We start from the raw sequence: 25445 nt of genomic DNA, 5'->3' as shown, positions 1-25445 counted from the left end.
TCACAGTCAGGCGCCGCTGAGATTGGCTCCTGATTGGCAGAGGGGAGATCAGATGACTCTATCGATGCACATATAAACAGGGCACCAATATAACATCTGCACCCCTTGAGAAAGCTACGGGCGAAACGCGCGTCGGGGCGCTATCCTATACCGCTGGGTCACACTCCACCTCCCATACATGGGTAAGTGCATACTCTGGATTTACATCGGGGGCTTTTTTGCGACTTTTTAGGCAATAAGTACTTACTTTTCAGTCACCATAGACCTTTTCAGAGCTAGGCATTTTGCCTGTTTTTCATACAATTCATACTATGTCAATGCACCCCATGTTGGAGTTACATTGAGTCATAGTAACTGTGCATACTATCAGTGTTCTCTAATATATACAGTGACTCAATGTACACTTTTGTGATCCATTTAAGGACTATTTTTGGACTCTCTGTCTATGTTATTTTATGTATTTTATTCTTGTTTCTTAATAAAGATATTTAGTTGTTTCATACATTGATATATATGGACTCTGTTTCTCCGGTTTATCATCTAAATTTACCTGTAGAGTTCGGGGGTCTGACTGATCACAATCTCCCCCCAGGTAGTGGTTCATCCCTCCCAACCAACCTTCAGAAGTACCTGCTGCACCGCCACCCTGTGGTTAATCTGTAGTATGTTTGCTATAGCCCATTAACAACCACCAATGGGCTTGTGGGGTATCACCATCCGGGAAGGGTGGGAGACATCTCCACAGGTAAGGGTATGTGCACACACACTAATTACGTCCGTAATTTACGGACGTATTTCGGCCGCAAGTCCCGGACCGAACACAGTGCAGGGAGCCGGGCTCCTAGCATCATACTTATGTACGATGCTAGGAGTCCCTGCCTCTCCGTGGAACTGCTGTCCTGTACTGTAATCATGTTTTCAGTACGGGACAGTTGTCCGGCAGCGAGGCAGGGACTCCTAGCATCGTACATAAGTATGATGCTAGGAGCCCGGCTCCCTGCACTGTGTTCGGTCCGGAACTTGCGGCCGAAATACGTTCGTATATTACGGACGTAATTAGTGTGTCTGCACATACCCTAAGACTGACCTGCCCTCTGCTGCCCTACCCTATATAACCCTCATAAGCATACCCACCTATTCTTTGCCACTCTCACCTCACTCTTTTCACTCCCTCCCACTCATTCTGTTTAAAACCCCCACAGACTCCCCATCACCACCAGCCACGATGCCATCTTCCTCAACCTACTCCCCCACCCTGCATCTGAACGCAACCCTCTAAAGCTGGGTTCACACTGTGCGTTTTTATGTCTTGGCAGATAAACTTCCATGCTTCTTAATAAAAGTTTATTCACCAGAAAAAAAACAATAATGCGTGTTAAAATGCAACCAAAAAACCGCAGTGTGAACAGTCTCACCCGCTGTCCTGCTCATGGTTTCGCTCTGGGAGTACCCAGCTTGTCAGGCTGTTTTGGATGCGACCATTTTATATCGTGGATCCCCCTAATAGATGATCAGCGTTTCTCCGAGGACGCAGGATGTACGTGTGTGACCTCCCTAAATTACCTAAAAGAAACCTCCTTGATCTATTCATTTTATATTATTTTATCTAATCTAATCTAATCTAATCTAATCATAACGCCGCTAACAGATCGCTTATCGATTCTATCGGCCGTCAGCCCTTCTATTCGTATCACATGACTCCGTATGAAGTGACGGCGCTTCGTCCGGTTTATGGGCATGCGCATAAGCATCTGGAAGCGTCCTATTTCGGCTTCCGTACTGAAGATGTTCAATGGCGACAGAAACAAAGATGGCGACCTCCGTGCACTCCGAAGCAGTGCGATTGAAGTAAGTGTATTTCTAAAGGATTGAGGTTGTGGTTAGAGATGGTCACAGAAATACAGCGGCCACTCTCGGTGATGATTCTTCTCATTTGGTAGTTTCTGTGAAGAATTCACTACCAAATGTTGAATGGCTAGTACATGACCCGTGTGTATAATAATTGCTGGGTCTACTGACGGAGTGTGATCATGTGACCTGCTTGTTGTATATGGCTACTTCATGTAGTGTCTATTCCCTGTGGGGTGAAAGCTGCTTGTTGTGAGTTCTACAGAAACTCAATGTTCTGATTCTAGCCGCTGATTTTGAGGGGATCCCCCCCCCCCACTGAATGCATAGGGAATAAGGCCTGCCAATCCTTCATATCTATTCTCTGCCTTCAGTTGGGTATATAAGAAACATGGGAGTGTGTGTGCTCCTGCAGATCAGCGTCATTGCAGAGGTGGTGTCGCCCCAGACGGAGGATATGCCATACATGTGTGATAGACGCGGCTTCCACCTATCTTTCAAACAGGTGTCCCCCCAACCCCATCCCGCCTAATGAGGAGGCTGCTGGCCGCCGTACACAGGCAAAGAATGGGACAGGAATCCAGAAACAGCCGAGCTACACTGTTTTTCGTAACTCCCATAGACGTGAATGGGAGTTCCGGAAACCTCATGGCTCCGCTATGTCCGGATTCACTTCTTGTTGTGACCTATTATCTGCCTGGATGCGGCGGCCTGTAGAGGAATGGGGTCAGGGGAGCCCTGTTCAGGAGATAGCTGGGACCCTCGTCTATCAGACATTTATGGCATATCCTGTAGATCTATCATAAGTGTCTGCCGATATCAGACACACTGTAAAGCAGAGGACCATCTTTGTCTGGTTGGCCTACAGTAGATGGTTGGCCTACAGTAGACCAGTCTTCTCTTGGGCAATCAGTATTACCAGGGGACTGGACACGTCATAGGCGTTCAGATGTACTTAGCTATTTGCTGCTGGCACTTGTAGGGGGAGATTTATCAAAACTGCTGCAAAGGAAAAGTGGAGTAGTTGCTCCTAGCAACCAATTAACTTCAAGCTTTCATTTTACAAAGGTCGTTTGGAAAAAGAAAGCAATGACCTGATTTGTTGCCTTGGGCAATTACTCCACTTTTTCTTTGCACCAGTTTTGATAAATCTCCCCCATCGTGTCAGTCCAGTTGTACTCTACCGCTCGAGCTGACATCGGGCATGGAAAGAAGCTCCTGCACACTGGGTGGTACAGTTGCCATGACAACCGTATGATGCCTGAAGATACTCTCCAGATGTCGTAGTGTTGTCGCAGGGTCTCTTAGGCTGTGTTTTGCTGATGTCTTTAGGAGCTCTTGTTGTCAAATTGAGTTGTTTTTTTTTTTTGTTTGTTTTTTAAGTAAATTGGCCCCTGGAATATATTTATCTCTACACATTTAGGTAGTTAAGACTTGGGCACATTTTAGGATCCATGTTGTCAAACTGTTTCCAGATTATTTTTTTAAGGGGTTTTTGTGGGTTGTTTTCTATTGGTGTCTATAAAATTTCTTGTCTTTTAAAATCAAATTGACTACTAAAGTGGTGTAACCGGCTTTCAATGTGTACAGCATTTTTTTTTTATCATCTCAGTCTAAACCCTGGTAGTGAAGTTTTTCTGATATATTTTCCTAACATGATAAAGTTAGGTTGCACCCATAGGTCTCAAATGATCGCCTGGCGGGCTTGGTCCGTCTCACCCACTCAGCGCGTATTCCAAGCAAAGAAGGAATAAAGCCGAGACTTTGCACCACTGGAGTAAAGAAATTCTCTTCTAAACCGTCTGGCTGTTCCGGCGCTGCTCTTTCTTCGCTTTGAGTAAATGTTAGATAGTAATGAATCGGTGTAATCTCATGTTCACCCATCAATACTTCCATTACAGCCACAAGAAAGCCAGATCTATCGTGAAGAAAGAGAGACGGAAAAAGAAACGACAAGAGCTAGCAAAACTAAGAGAATCCGGTAAGAGTCTTCTTATTTTGATCATATATTTATAAAAAAAATGTGAAGAGTTGGGGCCGGTTTCATTTGACCATAAGGGCTTGTCCACACGCTGGGGAACTGCTGCATTTTTTCCGTCCGGAATTTCGGACGGAAAAAACGCAGCACAATACAGTAGTAGCATAGTGGATGAGGTTTAACAAATCTCATCCACACGCTGCGTAAAATCTCCGAGCCGATATTGACCTGCGGTGCGTAATTTTCAGACCGCAGCGTGGCAATTCCTGCTGTGGAAAGTGGACTGAATTGCTGTGTTTTTCAGAGGAGGTGTCTCCATCTCCTAACATTGGGAAAAACGCAGCAATTTACGCACCATTTTCTGCCGTAAAAACCGCAAGTAATGGTGCATTTTTGCCGCAGCGGAAAGCCTTTGACTTTCAACGGAATTGGTGCAGAAATTTTCTGCAGCAAATCCGTTGTGTGTGGACAAGCCCTAACACTGCCACATTTCAGCGCACAACACCCAGACCTTCCGCAGTTGTACCAACCTGGCCGGTGTTATGGCCAAAATCCAGATGTTAAAATGTGCCTGCGTTATAGCTGTATAATGCCAGTCAAGTATATACATATAGAGTGCTGGTAAGAGGCAGAAATATCCTCTCATTAACATATACAAGGTGCGTTAATGAGCAAGTACAACATGTGAGAAGTAACACGTAAAGAGGTCTGAAAAGGGACCGAATAAAAACAGGGGCATTTATTATCTGCAAATGTAGCGATTTGCAGGGTAAATTACCAATTTTTTTGTAGGGCAAATTGCGAATGACCACTTTTGAAAAAGGTTTACTGTAATTTGTTAGCAAGTGGTGTAAATCATAGCAGAAATCTACACCAGCTCCTAGCTGATGGAGATTGTACTCTGTATAGCGTAGCAAGGTAGAGGTCTGTGCCGTGCCCCGTATTTTGCACCCTCTCCTCCCCTTCATCTTCGTACAATAAAAAGAGAAAAAAAATGTATGCTCACCGCTAGCTTTTTCCCTATGGCCCCCTCAGCGTGCTGCAACTCGTGGTCCTGACGCCGGGCAGGGGAAGAACTTTGTCGGTGACGCAGCATTGATGAGTGCTGCGTCGCATATAAGGCCCTGATGCTGCCCGCCGTCAGTACCTTGTATGAGTTGCAGCATGCTGAGGGAGCCATAAAGGAGAGAACGTGTGTTTTTTGTTTTTTTTAAATAAATTTATCTGGATTGGGCACGGCCAGTCGACAGATTCTACACTTGTGCCGCATCTTACTCCATCAAACTCTTTAAGACCGGCATATGAAACGCCAGTCCTAAATCTCTCCCGTACTCTTCAGGAAGAGCTCATGTACTCTGTTCTACACATATTTAAGACAAGAAAATTATTTATCTATTATTTTGGCAGGAGAAAACCAAGAGCAAGCCAGTGCTGGTGATGAAGACGAAGATGATTTACAGTATGAAATTGAAAGGTATTCTCAAACAAAATAGTTTCCGATTTATACAATTTTTATACTGATGTACGTATTTTGATGTATTTGTGTTTTGCTGCACTTTGTTAAAGAGCACTGCAGGTAAAACATACATTGTAGCAGTCTGTGGCACTACTGCACCTCTCTATGCCTCCAATTTTATATAAAATCATAAAGAGAAATTTTGTATGAGTCCAAACGCAAATAAACTGTGGCATGCTACATCGGACACCAATATAAATGTCTGTATGGTGGTGTAATGAGGCAACATACGGCGGCACACAGTCTACTGCTCTGGACTCTGGTCGCCGCAGTATAGGCTGTGTGCATGGAACCTAAATACAGGCAAATATGGAAAATTCAGCTTTTGGCCATCATTATGGAGCTCTCTTTGCAAATCACAGAAAATGGGATTAATTCTACACAAAATCACAGAAAAGGCCATACTTACTGATACAAGAGCAGGTTAAAAACGAATTCTCAGCAGGATGCAAACAAGCCACAATACGATATGGGGGGAAGTAGCACAGGAGAAAAATACTGATGAGCAGCCACCTATTATTTATCAGGGGGGTGGCTGCTTACTATTACCATTGCACATTGAGAAGGCTTCTTACGTAGTTGTATTTGCCCCCGAGTTTTCACATGTAAGATATGAGAAAAATATTCACTTGAAGGAATTGGCTCTTGCAGACACCCCCCGTCCACATTCCCTATTAAGGCATATGGACATCATAGGGAGGGTGCTTCGCTTGGGAACGACCGGCTCCCGTTCTGGCAGACTTTAGTCATCCTTGTGTTACAAAGACGGCCATTCATTTGAATAATTGCCATTTAATAGTAAACTCCCCCCTGCAGCGGCTGCTACAGGGGAAACTGTTTGCTGGGAATGGGACTGATCACCCCATGGGCAGCATTCTGCAAGGCCATTAATGGCCTTTTCTTATGATGGGTCTCTTTTTAAGGGTTATAAACTGTGTATTGTATTCTTTAAAGGGGTTTATCTGAAAATAATGCCTAATCACTATATAAATGGAAAGTTCTGTAACTCTTTTCACCCCTTTCAAGATGTTGCTGTCAGTGAATGAAAACACTGTTTACGTTCAGAGGCAGCAAACCTGTACATCCCTGATCCTGCTCTCCGCTTTGAATTGGGTACAATTGTATCCAGTCTAGACAATTTTCTGTGAGCTAAACAGCCAGGACTGCAGACTCATACACTGCAGCAAACTACCAAAGAGATCAAGGCCAAGTTCACACTACCGTTAAGCACCGTTTAGCTCTCTTCCGTCAGAGGAAGAGACGAACAAGAGTCCAAACAAAGCATCGCACCCGTTAGACTTAGCATTGATTTCAATGGTAATTCTTTTGTTTCATATGCTTTCCGTTTTCCTCCGTTCGCTAGGTTTCCGTTTTTTTTTTTTTGACGGAAACAAAAGTGCAGTCTGCAGCACTTTTTGCTTCTGTGAAAAAAAAAAATGAGAACCTAGCGAACGGAGGAAAACGAAATTCATCTGAAACAAAGAATTACCATTGAAAACAATGGTAAGTCTAACGGGTGCAATGCTCTCTGTTTGGACTGACGGAAGAGAGCTACATGGAGCTTAACGATAGTGTGAAAGAAGCCTAACAAAGCATCTTCTAGACTACATCCAATTGTATCTACTTCTCAGCTGAGATCAGGAAGGGATATTTACCGTTTTGCTGCCTCTGAATGAAAGCAAACTAATATATTTAAAGTAGTGTACAATTGAAACACAAAGTATATAAGAACGTTGTAGATCTTTTAATCTATACAGTTTTTAAGCTTTTACATTAAAGTTTTGTTTTTATTCATATTTTTTTTAAATTGTATGTGCAGGCAAAGGTTACATGAAGAATGGCTGGTTAGAGAACAAAAAGCTCAGGATGAATTCGACCTTAAAATGGAAAAGGAGGAAGCGGCTCGGAGACGTGAGGAGGAGGAGGTACAGTACGGAAGGGATAATGTAACCATACTAAACATGCATTAGCAGAATCATTCATGCCTGGAACGCTGCGCCGTACACGCTATGACCGAGGATAATATCTTGTCAGACAGTTAATCTCTAGTAAGAATCCAATGTATTAACTTCCTTGGAATTGGCATGTAATGAGTCTCGGTACTGTTACTTCCGTAGTCAGAATATCCGCCTGAGATGTATGCGGGTGAAAGACTTAGTAATATTGTAAATCTCAGATTTACTTACAATTCATTTTACTTGTATAAAGCAGCACATATTTACCTCTTGTTTTACAGATATCGCCAAATAATGCTACACCCATATTATACTTTGTGAAGCTAAAGATCTTGGCATGTAAGTGAATTTTGCATTTTTTGTTTAATGCAGAGAAAGCTGATAGAAGAATGGAGACAACAGGAGATGAAGGAGAAAGCCGAAGAGCCAGAGCAAGTGAGGAAGCGAGAAAGAGAGGTGATTCCTGTTCTGGGAGGATAGGAACCGATCATATCCTGTTTCAGCTGTAGTCATTTGGGATATGTAAAATATGGCACTTTCCTATGCCCTGTTAGAGGGAATCCTGTAGCTAATGTCCACATGCCTATCGAAATCGCCTTCCATAAGCCAGAGCAGGGAGCTGCTGGAAAGGGGTTCCTGCTGTGGCGTCTATTCATTTAAATATGCACCTTATAATAGTACGTGTGCAGATTGCTGGCGGGTAGATCAGCTGATTGACAGGCGGCTTCTTTCGGAGAAGGGGTGTGTTCAGATTTTCTACACGCTGCAGACAAATGCCGTTGCGGATTTAGCAGCAAGGCTGCGATTTCAACCTATCCGTTGCAAGTGGGGAAATTTGCAGCGACAATTCGCAAAAAAAAATACACAACAGAATTGACCTGCTGCAGAATAGAAAATCTGCAGCATCTCCTCAATTATAGGCAGGTTTTTTCCGCTACATGTGGATGGAGTTTTTGAAACACAATCCACATGTGTTGGACTGTAGATTTTCAGTTTGGAATCTGCACCAAAAGTCTACAATTCTGCAGCGTATGAATTAGCACTTAAGGCACTTATAATAAGCCTCTTTATCTCCTACATAAGGAGATCGGTGCTATAATGTAGATGACAGCAGTGGTTTTTATTTAGAAAAACTATCTATTTTTACCACGTTAGGAGCGATTTTAGCTTTATGCTAATTACTTTCTTAAAGCCCAACTGGGCGTGTTTTTACTTTAGACCAAGTGGGCGTTGTACAGAGAAGTGTATGACGCTGACCAATCAGCGTCATGCACTTCTCTCCATTCATTTAGTCAGCGCACTGACACTGAGTTGTTCGCTATGTGCTGTCTTATACTAACACATTAACATTACTGAAGTGTTTACACAGTGAATAGACATTCCTTCCAGCCAGGACGGGATGTCTAGTCACAATCCCGCCACTTCCGAAAACGTTTCTGTGGTACTTACAGCAGAGCAAAGTGTAATCTCCCTGTAACCTGTCATTTACAGCGTGATCTCGTGAGATTACGCTTGCTCTGCTGTAAATACCACAGAAACGTTAACGAAGTGTCGGGATTGTGAATAGACATCCCGTCCTGGCTGGAAGGAATGTCTATTCACTGTGTAAACACTTCAGTAATGTTAATGTGTTAGTATAAGACAGCACATAGCGAACAACTCAGTGTCTGCGCTGACTAAATGAATGGAGAGAAGTGTATGACGCTGATTGGTCACTGATTGGTCAGCATCATACACTTCTCTGTACAACGATCTAAAGTAAAAACACGCCCAGTTGGGCTTTAAGAAAGTAATTAGCATAAATCTAAAATCGCTTCTAACATGGTAAAAATAGATCGTTTTTCTAAATAAAAAGCACTTCTGTCACCTACATTACAGCGCCCATCTCCTTATGTAGGAGATAGGGCACTTATAATGAGGTGACAGAGTCTCTTTAAGGCTGGGTTCACACGAGGTCATTACGTCCGTAATTGACGGACGTATTTCGGCCGCAAGTCCCGGACCGAACACACTGCAGGGAGCCGGGCTCCTAGCATCATACTTATGTACGATGCTAGGAGTCCCTGCCTCTGCGTGGAACTACTGTCCCGTACTGAAAACATGATTACAGTACGGTACAGTTGTCCGGCAGCGAGGCAGGGACTCCTAGCGTCGTACATAACTATGATGCTAGGAGCCCGGCTCCCTGCACTGTGTTCGGTCCGGAACTTACGGCCGAAATACGTCCGTCAATTACGAACGTAATGACCTCGTGTGAATCCAGACTAAGGCTGGAATCGCACATGCTGTTTTTTTTTTTTTTAGCCAAATCCAGGAGTGAATACAAAATTAAAGTATAAAGCAATGACTGATACATCTCCTCTTATATTCACTTGTCTGTTTGGCTAAAGAAACCAAAAACATCTACATTTATTGTACTATAAATTGCAAATCCACAACATCTGAACATTGAAGTTGACAAAATCATAGTAAATGTGCTACATTTGTCAATAACGACCAAGTCAAAGTCTAAGGCAAAATAAAACCTGTATCTCAGTTTGCTGAATTTGCCCAATAGCACTAAACACTATATGGACGTTGATATTTATTATTATTATACTTAATGAAAATGATATAAGTTACCATAACCTGTCCTGCCAGTCAAGGTCATTAGGATGTAAGTTTTCTCAGTGCTTATTTCCTTAACTTTGTTTCCATGTTGAAAGCTGCCAGCTAAGCCCTGCCAGACTCCCTACATCAAGATGTATCTTTTCGGTTACAATATGCATTTTATTCTTCATTAATATTAAACAGTGTTACCTATGTACAAATGCAGATAGTTTATTCACTACAATTAATTATTCTCCTAACATTATTGCTTGGTGTGCCTTCGCCTGCAGTTTGGAGTCAGTATCTAAGGCATCATTTACACGTGCGTGTGACGCACGTGCTTTTCTCGCGTGTCGTACGCACCTATATTAGTCTATGGGGCCGTGCAGACAGTCCGTGAGTTTTGCTCAGCGTGAGTCCGCTGAAAAGAACTCACGACATGTCCTTTCTTTGTGCGCTGTTCGCGCATCACGCACCCATTTAAGTCAATGGGTGCGTGAAAACCACGCATGTCACACGGAAGCACTTCCGTGCGAACTGCGTGATTCGCGCACCAGCTGTCAAACTCTGAATGTTAACCGAAAAGCACCACGTGCTTTTCTGTTTACAAACATCCAAACGGAGTGTCATAATGATGGCGCTAAAATCACGCAGCCGCGCATCATACGCTGATGACACACGGAGCTGTTAAGTGCCTTTTGCGCATGCAAAACGCCACGTTTTTTGCGTGCGCAAAACGCACACGCTCGTGTAAATCAGGCCTAATAGAAAGATAATACCAGCATCGCAAGTGTGTATGATAGTGGCGATTTCTTGGAATTTGAGTCTAGTGTAGTCACTTGGAGTAAGATCACAATCCTGTCCACAGATTAGAGGGCTGTGAGACCTAATGTGGTCCATTTAGGAAAGCCGGATCTCCATTTGATGAAAAATGTCACCTGTGGAATGGCCCAATTAACACGAATGTTGTATATGTCAGTGTGCTGTCCGTTAAAAAAAACGGACAGCACAAGGACCCGTGCAATTCAATCGGTTTATTCAGACTTGCGTTGATTTTCACGCAACATGTGTAGGTTGTGTGAAACTCACTGCATGTCCCATTCACCCATTGAAGGCATCTGTGTGCTGTCCGTGATTCACACACCAGTTTCTGAAGAAATGCTAAGAAGAAAAAAAATGTGCATCAACACTTACATGGAAATCTGATGGCACACGGAACAAAATCTGATGGCACACGGAACAAAATCTGATGGCACACGGAACTGCAGTGCATGAAAATTTGTGCGTTTTTTTGCGGATGCAAAGCTGACAAGTCCGTGTGAATCTGGCCTAAGAGTTAGGATATACATGCCCTGGATATTTTAGCGATCTTTATTTGAACGTTACTATTGCTTCTGCTGCATTTATTCACTGCAAAATCTAATGAACTATGTATTGGAAATATACTATGACCATCATGATTATGTTTACCCCCTCCCCTCTCCTATTTCACTGCTTCATTTTCCTGACAAACTTAAAGGCTATGTAAACCTTTTGAAAGGCAAATTTATTTATTTTTTAATAAAAAGGTTTATCAGTGTATGTTGTGTAACTTCGTAAATACTTTTTATTAAAAATGTGTGTGACTTTTTAGGTAAAGCTGCTCTGTATTCTCTATACAGAGCAGCTGTATCTAGTGCTATTCACTGATTCAGTAAATAGCGCTAGATACAGCTGCTCTGTATAGAGATTACAGAGCAGCTGTACCAAAACACATTTTTAATAAAAAGTATTTACAAAGTTACACAAAACACACTCCTACACCTTTATTATTAAAAAAAATAAATTGCCTTTTCAAAAGGTTTACATTGCCTTTATAGGGGCTGTATGAGATTAGGAAAACATAGCTGCTCCCATCCAAAAATGCCACCCTAGTCCATGGGCTGTTTGTAGTATTGCAACTCATCCCCACTCTCTTAAATGTAGCCGAGCTGCAACACCAGACACAACCCCTGGACTAGAGTGCCGCTGGTTCTGGAAGGAAGCGGCCATGGTTTCCTTCTATCTCGTTCAACCCCTTTAAATCCTCTAAAGCGCAGAAGCTCCCAGTACCATACGTCTAGAAATAGTCTCCCCTTTTGGAATCTGTGGGTCCCAACCGTTGTGCTATGTTAAGTGGATCTTGGCTTTCACTCCACCACCAGGGCTTTTCCAGTGCTGTTGTTTTTCACTGTAGAGAACTACTCAAAGAGCCGTCTATACATGTTGATGTAATCAGTCAGTGGTTATATAATGGAATATGTTGGGTTTTCTAAGATACAAAAAATAGAATAGTATCAAAAAGGTCTTCAGTGACGGTGATGAGAGTCCCAGGAGAGGATCTCCGGTTATCCTGGTGAGGTTCCTTTATAAAATATATCATTCTCAGGTGATGAACTCACCAGACAGTGCCCGTTTGAGTTTGTCCGCTTAGTTACTATAAACATGGGGTACACCTATACGGGCGCACTGTTCTGTTTTCCATCTTATGAATAGTGAGGTTCTTTGTATCAAGTACATTTTTATGTTAGCGGTTCTTAACTCCAAAAGCAGATGCAGTTCTTCATGGAGGTTTTTACTAGCCCTGTGTTTACACCATTTCTAGGAAGCTGTGCAGAAGATGTTGGATGAAGCTGAGAGTCAGGTAAGACCAGAGATGAGATTGTGGGGTTTTGGAATAATTGAATACATTTATGGGTTTGGCTTAGGGACATGTTTAGTCCAATGTGCAGAGGTGAATAAACCAGAGCCAAACTCTTCTGGCCGCAGCTTATCGCCCACCGCAACGTGGGATTAGGCAAGTTGAAATCCAACATGCCCGTTCCTTTTTCCCCAGACTTCTGCCGGCAGAATTGTTGGCCAAAAACTGCAGATTTAGATGCCTTTTATCTGTTGGTTTTGACGTTGGTGGTGGTTATTTCTTCACAGCTAGAAAATGGTGGTGTGTGGCACAATCCAGAGGCGCCAAAAGGATATGGCACAGAGAAGGATCGAGCTAACTGCCCATTCTATCTAAAAACTGGAGCATGTAGGTTTGGTGACAGGTAAGAACGAAGATATCGGTATGCCCCAGCTTTAAACCTATGCAAGTAAATTTACTATGAGGCATGTTTAAAGGGTAAGATCAGAATACTGCTTTATTGCATAGGGCTCTGGCTGACAGACGTTTTACTGACGATCATCCATCTGCCTGTGTGGCTGCTTTACACCCGCAGGTTACATTAAATAACATTTCTGTAATGTTCTATGTGTCTTTCGTGTTTTTCTGACAGAATTAAGACTTGTACCATATATTTCTTTAGTCGCTGTCACTACTGCAGATTGAGCAGGGGATCAACATAAAAATGGCCACACATGGCCTGATCAGATCACATATACTAGTTGCCATATATACAGGTGCTTTGTGTGTATTCTCCTGTATAAATCATAGACCATCTGTTTCCTTTCTCTTGTTACAAAGGTGTTCCCGCAATCATTGCTACCCTCCTTCCAGCCAGACTTTGCTTGTTCGCGGAATGTTTGTTACGTTCGGAATGGAACAATGCAGACGTGACGATTACGACACCGACGCCAGTCTAGAATATGGAGACGATGAAATCTATCAGCAGTTTTTAGAATTCTACGCTGATGTTGTACCAGAGTTCAAGAATGTGGGCAAGGTCATCCAGTTCAAGGTAATAAAAATAAATATATATAAACTTCCTCTTTATGACCGTTCTTTGATTTGGGGTATATTCACACACTCGTGTTCGGTCTGTAGATTTCTGGCCGAAAATTGGTGGGAAGGTCGATGTTTCAGGACAAATAGTTTTGGGTGCTGTATATCCGTTAGAGTTGGCCTCTAAAAGTACAGAAGTTGGTGCTGCGGGAGGGGGGGATCTCTTATTTTTATTTTTTTGTTTTTTTTAATTTTGATTTTGCATTAAAAGCCTCTAGAGCATTTAATTTTCAAACCGCAGTCTGCATGGTCCCAATGAGATGAGTGGCAGATGTATTTATGATGTCCAGATTGCTGACCATGATATGTGTGGTTTGTTTTCTTGTGTTTTTTTTGGCTGTTTGAGGGTATGTTCACGGGTACAAAAAGAAGTGGCTGAAAATGACGGAGCTGTTTTCAAGGGAAAGCAGCCTCTGATTTCAAGGCGTTTCTTTAAGCTGAAAATGAACCTTTTTTTGAGGCGGTTTTCAGTGTCTCCAAAAACGCCTCAAGAAGTGACATGCTACTTCTTTTTACGAGGTTGTTTTTTTTTTTTTAATTTGGCAGTGCATAAAAACCTCATGTGAACAGTAGTGTATTTCTCATTGAAGTTGCTTTTTGCTTGTGTTTTTCAAGACGTTTATGCTCAGAAATATGCCTGAAAAAACTTTGTGTGAACATACCCTTAGATTGTCATAGGTTATGTGATGACCAATTAGTAGATTACGATCTATCAGTAGACCTTCATGCCGGGTCACCGGTCTTTTTACCTTCTTTCTTCTACACAGAAGTGGGAAACTTTCCTCCTCTCAGGTTTGTGTTTCATTGTTCCTGTCACCACCTTTTCTAGCGCAATGTTCATTGATGGATTATATAGGGACTTGTCTAGATCAGGGATTAGTTGGTGCAGATCTCGCACACATTGACAGCTGGCATACACTAGCACAGAGCAGGGTAGGAGCAGCTCGGTCACGTATACAGAAGACATGGCTGTGGAGCAAGTGCAATATGTAACGAACTGTGTGGTATCAATGGGGACACTGTGACATGTGACAAATAGCAGCCGTGTCCTCCATTCAACGTTTGCCTGTCCCTAGTCACATGGTAGGTCACCTGACTCCGGTATCACAAAAAGGCAATCCTTTACTGGAAAAAAGACCAAGCCAGAACTATAGCGGCCTTTTAAATATTTGAGTAGTTTACACTTGAAATTTTATCAGAGAAATCTCACACATTGGGTAGTTCTACAGCGCTATTCTATACCTCAAATGAAAAAGTATACCAGCCTGTCGTTTTAATTGAGCCCTATGGACACATTTAGTGTGCATGCCGGGAGCTTTCTTGGAATACATTGGAAACATAGGGCCAAAAACGTGATGTGAACAGGACCTAACATGGACTTCTTGGGGTGAATTTAACAATGTTTCTATACTAGTTTTCTATCGTAGAAGAAAACTTGCATCTTGCTTCAGCTTTTTTTTTCCTATTTAAGACTTGGCATAAGAAACACCAGTCTTAATAAATCTCCCCCTAAGTCATGTATATTCCGAGGTGTAGTTGACAAACTTTTTTTTTTTTTTCACACACTAGGTGAGCTGCAATTTTGAACCACACTTAAGAGGAAATGTCTACATCCAGTATCAAACGTAAGTATCAGCATTTTGTGCAATTTACATCGGCGTTTCAAACACCTATTTAAAACTTTTGATGGCCATTTTTTTTTTTTTTTTAATAAACAGGTCAATCAATGTGTTTGGTATAACTGTTTAAATTAGTCTTGATTTAAAAAAAATGTTTTTTACTTTTTTAGATACAGCTGCTCTGTATCCTGTATATAGAGCAGCTGTATCTAGCGCTAAATCCTGTATCTGTCAGGTCCGGGGGACTGACTGGTTCAGTGACAGCAGGTCCTGCGTGTCTCTTCCGCCAGTAATCACATCTAAGTTCATAACTGAAACGATCAGTCCAGTGCAAAAAAGTAAAACTATTTTTTAATAAAGACTAAAATGTTACACCAAATAAACTGACCTGTTTATGAAAACATTTAAAAATCACCCTCAAACGTGTGCTTAGCCTTTAAGAAATCCCAGGGGTTCCTTTGTCTACCTTTTTTATGAGACGGAACTGCTATTTAGAATCAGAATAGACAAAAAGGGGTTTTCTTTTTCCACAATTGGAGAGCTGAAGACCTTGTTATTTCTTAAGTGGTACCAGAAACCTGTCTACTAAGGCATCCATGTGTATAGGAGCAAAGGACAAGAATGAAAGCATTGAAAACAACCCTTCAAATCCCCAACTTTGACAGTTTTTGGAACCCATGCCGTCGTTGAGATTATTTTGGGCGCACACTGTCTTTTTTTGGGAGATGGAAGAGCTGACCTCTTGTTGGTCTAGGTCTGTCACAGAAGAACCTTGCTCTGAAGAAAGTACAGAATCCTGCATAGAAATGGACCGTATCCATGAAACTACGTACTGGTGGCACGGGGATCTCTATAACCCCTTAAGGACACAGTCATTTTTTTGATTTTTCGTTTTTCACTTCCCGCCTTCCAAGAGCCATAAAGTCTTTTTTTTTTTTCCATCAAATCGAGTGGTGTGAGGGCTTATATTTTGTGGGAGGAGTTGTAGTTTCTAAAATATTTGCGGGCTGACATTGGAAAAAACTGAGATTCCTGCATTATTTTTTGTGTTCCGTTTTTACGTCTTTCACCGTGTGGTAAAAACAACAACTTAACTTTATTCTGTGGCTCAATACGATTACGGTGATGTCAAATTTATATAGCCTTTTTTTTACATTTTACTACTTTAAAAAAACCAAAACGTTTTTGTTAAAAAAAAAAAAAAAAAATAGTTTGGTTTCACCACATTCTGAGAGCCATAACTTTTTTTATTTTTTCATGCATTGCGCGGTGTGAGGGCTTATGTTTTGCAGGACGAGCTGTAGTTTTTATTGGCACCATTTGTTGGTACGTATGACTCTTTGATCACTTTTTATTACATTTTTTTTATGGGAGCTAAGGTGACCAAAAAACTGCGATTTTGGCGGTTTACAACTTCTATTTTTTATGGCATTCACCGTGCACGTTAAATAATGCTATATTGTAATAGTTCAGACTTTTTTACGGACGCAGCAATACCAATTTTGTTTACTTTTTACATTACTTTAGAGGGAAAAGGGGGGGGTTTTTTGAACTTTTTATTTTTTTTGCTCTACTAAAAACTTTTTATTTTAACTTCTTTTTACACATTTTATTAGTCCCCCTTAAGGGGTGTAGTTTCCAAACTGGGGTCACTTTTGGGGGGTTTCCACTGTTTTGGTTCCACACACGCCCAGAAACCAATCCAGTAAAATCTGCATTCCAAAAGCGAAATGCCGCTCCTTCCGTTCTGAGCCCTGCCGTTTGCCCAAAAAGCAGTTTATGACCACACATTGGGTATTTCCGTACTCGGGAGAAATTGCTTTACAAATGTTGGCTTCTTTTTTTTTTTTTTTTAATTTGTTGAGAAAATGAACAATTTTGAGCTAAAGCTACGTCTTATCGAAGAAAAAGGATTGTTTTTATTTTCACTGCCCAATTCTAATAAATTCTATGAAACACCTGCGGGGTCAAAATGCTCACTACACCCCTAGATTAATTCCTCAAGGGATGTAGTTGCCTAAATGGAGTCACTTTTTTGGGGCGTTTTCACTGTTTTGTCCCCTCAGGGGCTTTGTAAATGTGACATGGCCTCCGCAAACCATTCCTGCTAAATTTGAGCTTCAAAAGCCAAATAGCGTTCTTTCCCTTCTAAGCCCTGCCGTGTGTCCAAACAGCCGTTTGTGACCACATGTGGGGTATTGTTTTACTCGGGAGAAATTGCTTTACAAATTTTGCGGTGCTTTTTCCCCTTTTAGTCCTTGTGGAAATTAGAAAAAATTCGCTAAGCCTACATTTTATTTGAAAGAATGTAGATTTTCATTTTCACGGCCTACTTCCAATATTTTCTGCAATAAACCTGTGGGGTCAAAATGCTCACTACACCCCTAGATAATTTCCTTAAGGTGTTTAGTTTCCAAAATTGGGTCACTTTTGGGGGATTTCCACTGTTTTGGCACCGCAAGAGCCCTTAAAACCTGACATGGTGCCTAAAATATATTTTAATAAAAAGGAGGCCCCAAAACCCTCTAGGTGCTCCTCTGCTTCTGGGGCCGGTGCTTCAGTCAATTAGCACGCTACGGCCACGTGTGGGATATTTCTAAAAACTGCAGAACCTGGGCAATAAATATTGAGTTGTGTCTCTCTGGTAAAACTTTCTGTGTTATAAAAAAAATGGATTAAAAATTAATTTCTGCAGAAAAAAAACTACATTTGTAAATTTCACCTCTACTTTGCTTTAATTCCTGTGAAACGTCTAAAGGGTTAAACTTTCTAAATGCTGTTTTGAATACTTTGAGGAATGAAGTTTTTAAAATGGGCTGACTTTTTGGGGGTTTCTAATATATAAGGCCCTAAAAGCCACTTCACAACTGAACTGGCCCCTGTAAAAATAGCCTTTTGATATTTTCTTGAAAATGTGAGAAATTGCTGCTAAAGTTCTAAGCCTTGTAACGTCCTTGAAAAATAAAATGATGTTCAAAAAACGATGCCAATCTAAAGTAGACATATGGGGGATGTTAGTTAGCAACATTTTTGTGTGGTATAACTGCCTGTCTTACAAGCAGATACATTTCAATTTAGAAAAATGCTTTAATTTTTGTCATTTTTCACAATTAAATACTAAATGTACCGAGCAAATTTTGCCAGTAACATAAAGTCCAATGTGTCACGAGAAAACCATCTCAGAATCGCTTGGATATGTTAAAGCATTCCGAAGTTATTACAACATAAAGTGAAACATGTCAGATTTGAAAAATAAGGCTCTGTCAGGAAGGTCAAAAGTGGCCAAAGCATGAAGGGGTTAAAGGGAATGTGTTGCCAGAAAAACATGTTGTTTTTTTTTTAAATTAAACATTTAGTGTGTAGGTGATTAAACATTGTTCAAATTTTTTTTATTCTTTTCACGAGTCAGGAAATATTATAAATTAATTGTAATTTATAATATTTCCCATTGCTGGTCACTAGATGGAGCTATTCCCAAAATTGCAGCATTGCAAAATTGGGTAAAAAGCCCTCGCTCTAGTGAGCTCTCAGCATCCCCCCCCCCCCTCCTTTATCCTGGCTAGTGCCGGGATAAACGAGGGGTTTGAACGGTCTAACCTCCTACACTGTGTGTCGCCATTTTTTACATACAGTAGTAAACGTACACGAACATACATAGAAATCTCTTACCTGCTCCTGCCGCCGCGGCTCCCTCCGGCCCGTCCGCTCCGTCTGCTGCCGCTGGTCCAAGTGCACAAGTCCGGAAGCCGCGACCGGAAGTAGTAATCTTACTGTCCGGCCGCGACATCCGGTCCACAGGAAAATGGCGCCGGACGGCGCGCATTTCAAATTGGACTGTGTGGGAGCGGCGCATGCGCAGTTCCCACACAGACGGCGTACATGTTAGTGGATGGAACGGGCCCCGTTCGCAGTCCCTATGGGACTGGAGCTGCCGTATTCCATGTCTGTATGTGTCGTTAATCGACACATACAGAAATGGAAAAAAAAGTGGCAGCCCCCATAGGGAAGAAAAAGTGTCAAAATAAGAAAAAGTAAAACACAAACACACAAATAAATATAAACGTTTTTAATAAAGCACTAACATCTTTAACATATTAAAAAAAAAATTGTGATGACACTGTTCCTTTAAGGATACAAATGTTAGTATTGGAGGAAAGTATTTGGTAGAGGGGTTTTATCTTTTAGATCTTTAGTGACTACCCCAATTTTACCAGGTTCTCACTATCTGTACTGCCAAAAACCATTCTCCTTCTACAATAATTATATTGATCAGTATTGGGGTCTTGCTCTGATGAAAGTTCTCCATGCAGGAATATACTAGAGTAACAATACTGCTTATGGGAACGTGACCATGACAAACATAGACACACCGTATTTGTATCAGAGTTATTTATACAGATCTGTATATGCTATAATCGCTCTTTCTACTCTAGGGAAGAAGAGTGTTTGCAGGCCCTTTCACAGTTCAATGGACGCTGGTATGCCGGCCGCCAGCTTCAGTGTGAATTTTCACCAGTCACTAAATGGAAATTGGCAATATGTGGTAAGAAGTTACTGATAACTATGTTGTACCTAAACTGTGCCACCTGTAAAATGGTATTCATAGGTATACATACACTTTAAATGCATCTATATTGAAGCTGAATCAAAACTAAAATGTACAATCGCTGGAATAACTTTAATTGTTGTGCTCAAGGTAGGAAAACATTGTCCTTTAAAGAGGCTCTGTCACCACATTATAAGTGGCCTATATTGTACATGATGTGATCGGCGCTGTAATGTAGATTATAGCAGTGTCTTTTATTTAGAAAAACGATCATTTTTGACGGAGTTATGACCTATTTTAGCTTTATGCTAATGAGTTTCTCAATGGACAACTGGGCGTGTTTTACTATATGACCAAGTGGGCGTTGTACAGAGGAGTGTATGACTCTGACCAATCAGTGACCAATCCTCGTCATGCACTTCTCTCCAGTCATTTATACAGCACATAGCGATATAGCTATATCGCTATCTGCAGCCACATACACTGCAGTGTCCTGATAATGATTATACATTACCTCCAGCCAGGACGGGATGTGTATTCATTCTCCTGACCACTTCTGTAGCGTCTCTGTGATATACAGCACAGCGAGATCTCGCTGTAAATGACAGTTTACAGCGTAATCTCGCGAGACTACGCCTGCTATGCTGTAACTCACAGAGAAGTGCAGTTAGTAGTACGTCAAAGGGCCTTAGGTAGTCATGGTGATCGTTTGGCGTATAATACTCTGTACAAACTGCCCATGTGGTTGAGTCTTCTTACGCAAAAGGAATATGCAACTGTATGGCTTATGTCTGCCATTGACTACTACAGAGTAGAAGTTATTTAATTTTTTGAAAATTGAAAATTTTTTGTATTAAGATTTCTGTAAAAATTATCGTTGGCAAGGTGGCATTCAAAAATTTAAAAAATTTACTTTTGCTTTACTTTTTTTCCCCCCTGATATACATTTTCTGAAATGTGCCACATGGGAGAGGTTATTAGTAATTTATTTTTTTTATAATTTTATTTTCATAGGATTATTTGAAAGGCAGAAATGTCCACGTGGCAAACATTGCAATTTTCTGCACGTCTTCAGAAATCCAGATAATGAATTCTGGGAGGCCAACAGAGACATAAATGTGTCACCAGATAGAAGTAACGCAAGTGAGAGGAGGGACCGGTCAAGCCGATATGAAGGTCATGGGATGTCCAGGAGGTACCACAGCCCCAGCCCCGATTTCAAAAGGAATGGAGACTCTAGCAGGAGAAAAAGTAGTCACAAAAACAAGAAGAAACATCGCTCACGCAGGTCGAGAAGCTGCAGAAGGTCACGCAGCAAGAGCAGAAAGAAACGCAAGCATAAAAGCCGCAGCCGTAGTTCTTCCAGATCCAGAAGCCGAAAAAGTAGAAGTTCTTCTAGGTCAAAAAGTCGCACCAGAAAGAGCAGAAGTCGATCAAGATCCAGAAGCTGTGGCAGAAGACGTTCAAAGAGCAGAGAGCGGAGCCCTCAAAGCCCCGGTGCGCAGAAGTAGAATTCTAACAAGGTATGTGACGTCTGCACAATTTACCTAAAGAAGTGTCTCCGATGAGCTAATACTGGTCCAATCTAAGGCCTCATGCACACTATGGTATTATGACCCCACCCAGACTCAGAGGTGCATGAAACGGCAATTTCAGGACCAATAGAAATCTATGGGCACATGCTGTATTTCCATATGACTCTGCAAGCCTTCAGTGACCCCCCCCCCCCCCACGGATTCATTCTGAATTCTTCCGAAAGATAACGGTGACCTGTTCCGTTAGATACCATGTAAACAAGGCATTCCGCCCTAGAAGCATTGCTGATCAGTGTGCTGTACGAAGGCACCATGTGGTGGCAGACTTAATCCCTAGAAATCAGTCTAACGGGCACTCTGTGTGCCTCCCCATGGTGCCATTGTACGGCTCTGTATTCTTCTCTTGGTGACCAGACTGAGACCTTATTCTTTGTGCATTTAAAAATGTTCTTGAAATATACAGAGCAGTGTGACTAATTAATGGATGAAAAACCTAGATCACAAAAACATTTGTTATGTTGCTTTCCACTCCAGCAGATACGGGAACGTTCTTTATACAATGGATTTCACAAACTAGTCACTCTCTTTGATCTAGACATAAAAAAACACTGGGCGCAGATACTGAGGTGACGCGAGGGTTTTGTTTTTTTGTTTCTTGCTTTTATTACACTGCTGGGTATTTACCTCCGTAAAAGTTATGTCTATGGAACAATTGTTACTAAATGTTCAATTCCATTACAGTGCTTTTCCCTATTCCAGATTCTTCCTTTACACACACTTTTTGTGTGGTGTCTGTTTTTGGCAAAGTAAAGAAGACTTTTAGTAAAATGGTACATGTGGTTTTTCCAAAATAGTGTTTTACTACCTGCATTTTTTGTCTGGCCACATTCACACGGCGTGTACTTGACGCGTATTTTGATGTGGCGAAAAAAAGCTTTATTTAAGCTTCCCATTGACCTCAATGGAAAAGTGCGCTGTTAGTGCATACAACGCGCTTTCTTACAAAAGTGTAATTATAACGCTTTGTAAAAAAAAAAATGCACCATTTCAAAAAATGCACCAAAAACTCGGCGAATATTCCCATTGACGTCAATGGGAGTCCTGAAATACGGCATAAAAAAATTGCGCCCAAAGTGCATCAAAATGCACACTGAAAAAGTCACAAAGCACTTCACAAAAGCGCTAGCGTATTAGTCACACTTACACCGTTTTTAGTTTTTTTTTTTGCAGCCTTCAAGTTATGCCCAGTGAACAAGCCCTTTATGTGGCGCTTTTCACATTGCAAATTATGTGATTAAAAAAAGTGATACAATGGTTCAGAAAAAAAACTGCTACAAACCACTCCATAACAAAAAATAACACACATTGGGGCTTTTTAATTTATTTATATTTCTCCTATTGTAGAGGAAAAAAACCTATGGAGGTTTATGGCGAAAAAAAATACCACTAAGGCCTCATGCACATGACTGTAAGGGCCAGTTCACAGAGTTTTTTGACGCGGAAACTGCGTCTGAAAATGCCTCCCATTGATTTCAGAGAGCAGGGACATGCCCTATCTTCGGGCGTTGACGCCTCTGACCTCCCATTGACATCAATGGGAGGCAGAGAAAGCGTATTTCGCAGCGTTTTATGTTTGGCTGCGGGCGAAAAACTCCGCAAAAATCGGCATGCAGGCAGAGTAAAATATGCCTCAAAATTCCAAACGGAATTTTGAGCAAGATTTTCTGCCTGCAAAAAAACCCTGTGTGAACCCAGCCGAAGGGATTTTACTCTCCGCAAATACGGATCAGTAAATACGGATGCACATGCGTAGCCACCCGCAATTGCGGAAGCGCCCATAGACTTCTATGCATGAGCCCGTGCAGCAATTGCGGACAAGAATAGAACATGTTCTATGTTATGCGGATCGTTTCTACAACCCGGACACACATCCGTAAATATACGGAAAGGTGTCCGTGGTCAATAGAAATGAATGGGTCTGCAATTTCATGATCTGTAACTAGACGAAAACTACGGTCGTGTGCATGGGGCCTCACCGCATGAAACACCAAACCAACCCCTGCTGCAATTTTGAGAAAAACTTGTGGTGGAACGGAAGGGATAGTTGTTGATCAGAGCAGCAGTTGCCATGGTCTGAAATTCTGGCAATTTATATTTTATAATTTTAAAGATTTATATGAATTCTAAAACAGGAGAAAAAAAAAAAAGTTGGAACGTTGTGTATTTGTCAACAACACTAATATGAATATATCTGTGTTTTCCAGGTTCACTATTGTGGCAGCGAGAGCTGGCGGATTCCTGTTTGATCTCTACATATGGATACAGTGTATCCTCGTTTAAGCAGAATGACTGCGACCCTACATGTGATGATAGTGGTGGCCTCTCTGTTGCATTTCAGCTCTTTAATTAGGAAAAATGTCAGGTGTACGTTCATGAGAAGTGCATGGAAAACCATTATCTTTCTATATATTTTTATTTATTTTTTTCAATTGTGTAAATAATTTTAAATAAAAATATAAAATATTTGAAATTGAGCAGAGATGTATTTTCATATTGTTTTTTTTTTTTTTTTAAATAAATATTGCTCACACAGAGTATTTTGACACACGTTTTTTTGACGCGGAAACTGCTGAAAACGCCTCCCATTGATTTCAATGGGAGGCGGAGGCATTTTTTCCCCCCGCGAGCGGTAAAACCGGCTCGCAGGATAAAGCAACATGCCCTATTTTCGGGCGGTTACGTCTCTGACCTCCCATTGACATCAATGGGAGTCAGAGAAAGTGTTTTTCGCAGCATTTTTGCTCGCTCAATGGCCGCGGGCGAAAAACGCCACGAAATACGCGGCAAACGGCGTGCAAAAAATTCTGTGTGAACAGGGCCTTAGGTCACATGGAGGTATACTGTGGTCAGTATTTTGCTTCAGTATTTGTAAGTCAAAGCCAGGCGTGCAACCTACAGATAGAAAAGTATAATGGAAAGATTCCGATTTTAAACCCACTCCTGGTTTTGGGTTTAAGTATTTGTGTCGTTTGTGATTATTCAGAATAAGCTGTCGTGTGTAAATGAGGAATAACACTATTTTACTTGCACCTCCACAATGGCACCCACAGAAGGAATCTCCGCCTCTCCTAGGGATAGGAAACACCGTGGACACAGAAATAAAATTCCCCCGACTCCATGCCTTACCCAGTTGTTTCCTGTCGCTCTGGAAAGCATAGACGTCTCCTGCCGTTGTGGAAAAGCAGGATGAAATACTTCTGCCCAGCCTTGTCTCTGAATGGTCCTCAGAAGTTGTGGGTGGCTTGCGGGCTTCCCTCCCACTCTGTACCCTCTGCTGGAGGCAGCTCCGGGCCCAGTTCCTTCTGGGATCTGATGCAAGCGCAACGTGGCAGATGAGGATTCCTCTGGCAGGGAATACTCCTCCTGCGTCTTGGCGTCCACGGTTGCATGGTATGTGTGTGACGTGGGTCTCTGACGTGCACGTCTGTGTCATGACCTTGAGAAACAGTAGAGCAGGGATTGGCTGAAGCGTCCAGGTGGTTGAGTCTAACGGAAGTTGGCATCAAATTCAAAATAAAGACTGCTGGTTTGTGTATTCCAGCGTCTCCTGAACCATGTTGGTCTCCTCTGATGTTACGGTTCCCCTCAAGGTTGTAGATTCGGTCGTTGCCTCTGGCCCGGTATGCCTCTCCTTGTATACTTCGTCCTCCCTACTTTGGCTAGGTTGGGGGCTGAAGTAGTTTTGCTCTTGTGACTTCTTTCTCTCTCCTGTTTTTCCTTTTAATATGACACTTGTTTGTGCTTTATTTAAAGAAACTGCTAAGCGACGAATAAAGAAATGTGGAGTCTGTAAGAGGTCACTTTCCTCCTCGTATAAGAAGGCATTCTGCTCAAAATGCATTCAGAAGTTAGTGGTGGATGAAGCGCCATTGTTTTAGAATAGCTTAAAATCCATTATTAAAGAGGAAGTTAGCGCTGCTATTTCTCAACAGATTAATTTGCTTTCTCCAAGGACTTCTAGTGGAATTATCCATCAACCTTCTGTACCCTCTACAGCACCTATATTATCTGACGACCCAGATGGAGAGATTCAGTCTCAGAATGAGTCCTATTCATCGGACGA

At 41.7% G+C, this 25445-nt stretch overlaps 2 protein-coding genes across 3 annotated transcripts in view; one reads left to right on the top strand and one right to left on the bottom strand.

Annotated features, from left to right (window-relative positions):
- Positions 1-1686, bottom strand: part of CLTRN (collectrin, amino acid transport regulator) — a 96184-nt gene extending 94498 nt beyond the window's left edge. For both annotated transcript variants that reach the window (XM_075850881.1, XM_075850882.1), the window contains exon 1: positions 1416-1686. Coding sequence is in view for 1 of the 2 variants with exons in the window: in XM_075850882.1 (XP_075706997.1) it covers positions 1416-1431 (16 nt within the window). In the remaining variant the exon portion in view is untranslated. The remainder of the gene's footprint in view (positions 1-1415) is intronic.
- Positions 1687-1767: 81 nt separating this feature from the next.
- On the top strand, positions 1768-23856 carry ZRSR2 (zinc finger CCCH-type, RNA binding motif and serine/arginine rich 2). Its single transcript, XM_075854415.1, has 12 exons — positions 1768-1848; positions 3750-3829; positions 5234-5300; positions 7162-7267; positions 7670-7753; positions 12510-12548; positions 12833-12948; positions 13365-13578; positions 15192-15247; positions 19675-19784; positions 20802-21310; positions 23587-23856. Exons 1-11 carry the CDS (start codon positions 1793-1795, stop codon positions 21296-21298), a joined length of 1425 nt encoding a protein of 474 aa, XP_075710530.1. The 5' UTR covers positions 1768-1792; the 3' UTR covers positions 21299-21310; positions 23587-23856.
- The last annotated feature ends 1589 nt before the right edge of the window (positions 23857-25445 follow it).

Source organism: Rhinoderma darwinii, chromosome 2, assembly GCF_050947455.1.
Source record: "Rhinoderma darwinii isolate aRhiDar2 chromosome 2, aRhiDar2.hap1, whole genome shotgun sequence".
NCBI classification, from domain to species: domain Eukaryota; kingdom Metazoa; phylum Chordata; class Amphibia; order Anura; family Rhinodermatidae; genus Rhinoderma; species Rhinoderma darwinii.
This window is presented reverse-complemented; position numbering and strand designations above follow the sequence as displayed.

Excerpts from the sequence above, each read along its gene's own strand:
- ZRSR2 (XM_075854415.1), top strand. The coding sequence starts at position 1,793 with ATGGCGACAGAAACAAAGATGGCGACCTCCGTGCACTCCGAAGCAGTG. Across the intron at positions 3,830-5,233 it reads AGCAAAACTAAGAGAATCCG|GAGAAAACCAAGAGCAAGCC; the intron begins GTAAGAGTCTTC and ends TTATTTTGGCAG. Across the intron at positions 19,785-20,801 it reads ATGGAAATTGGCAATATGTG|GATTATTTGAAAGGCAGAAA; the intron begins GTAAGAAGTTAC and ends TTATTTTCATAG.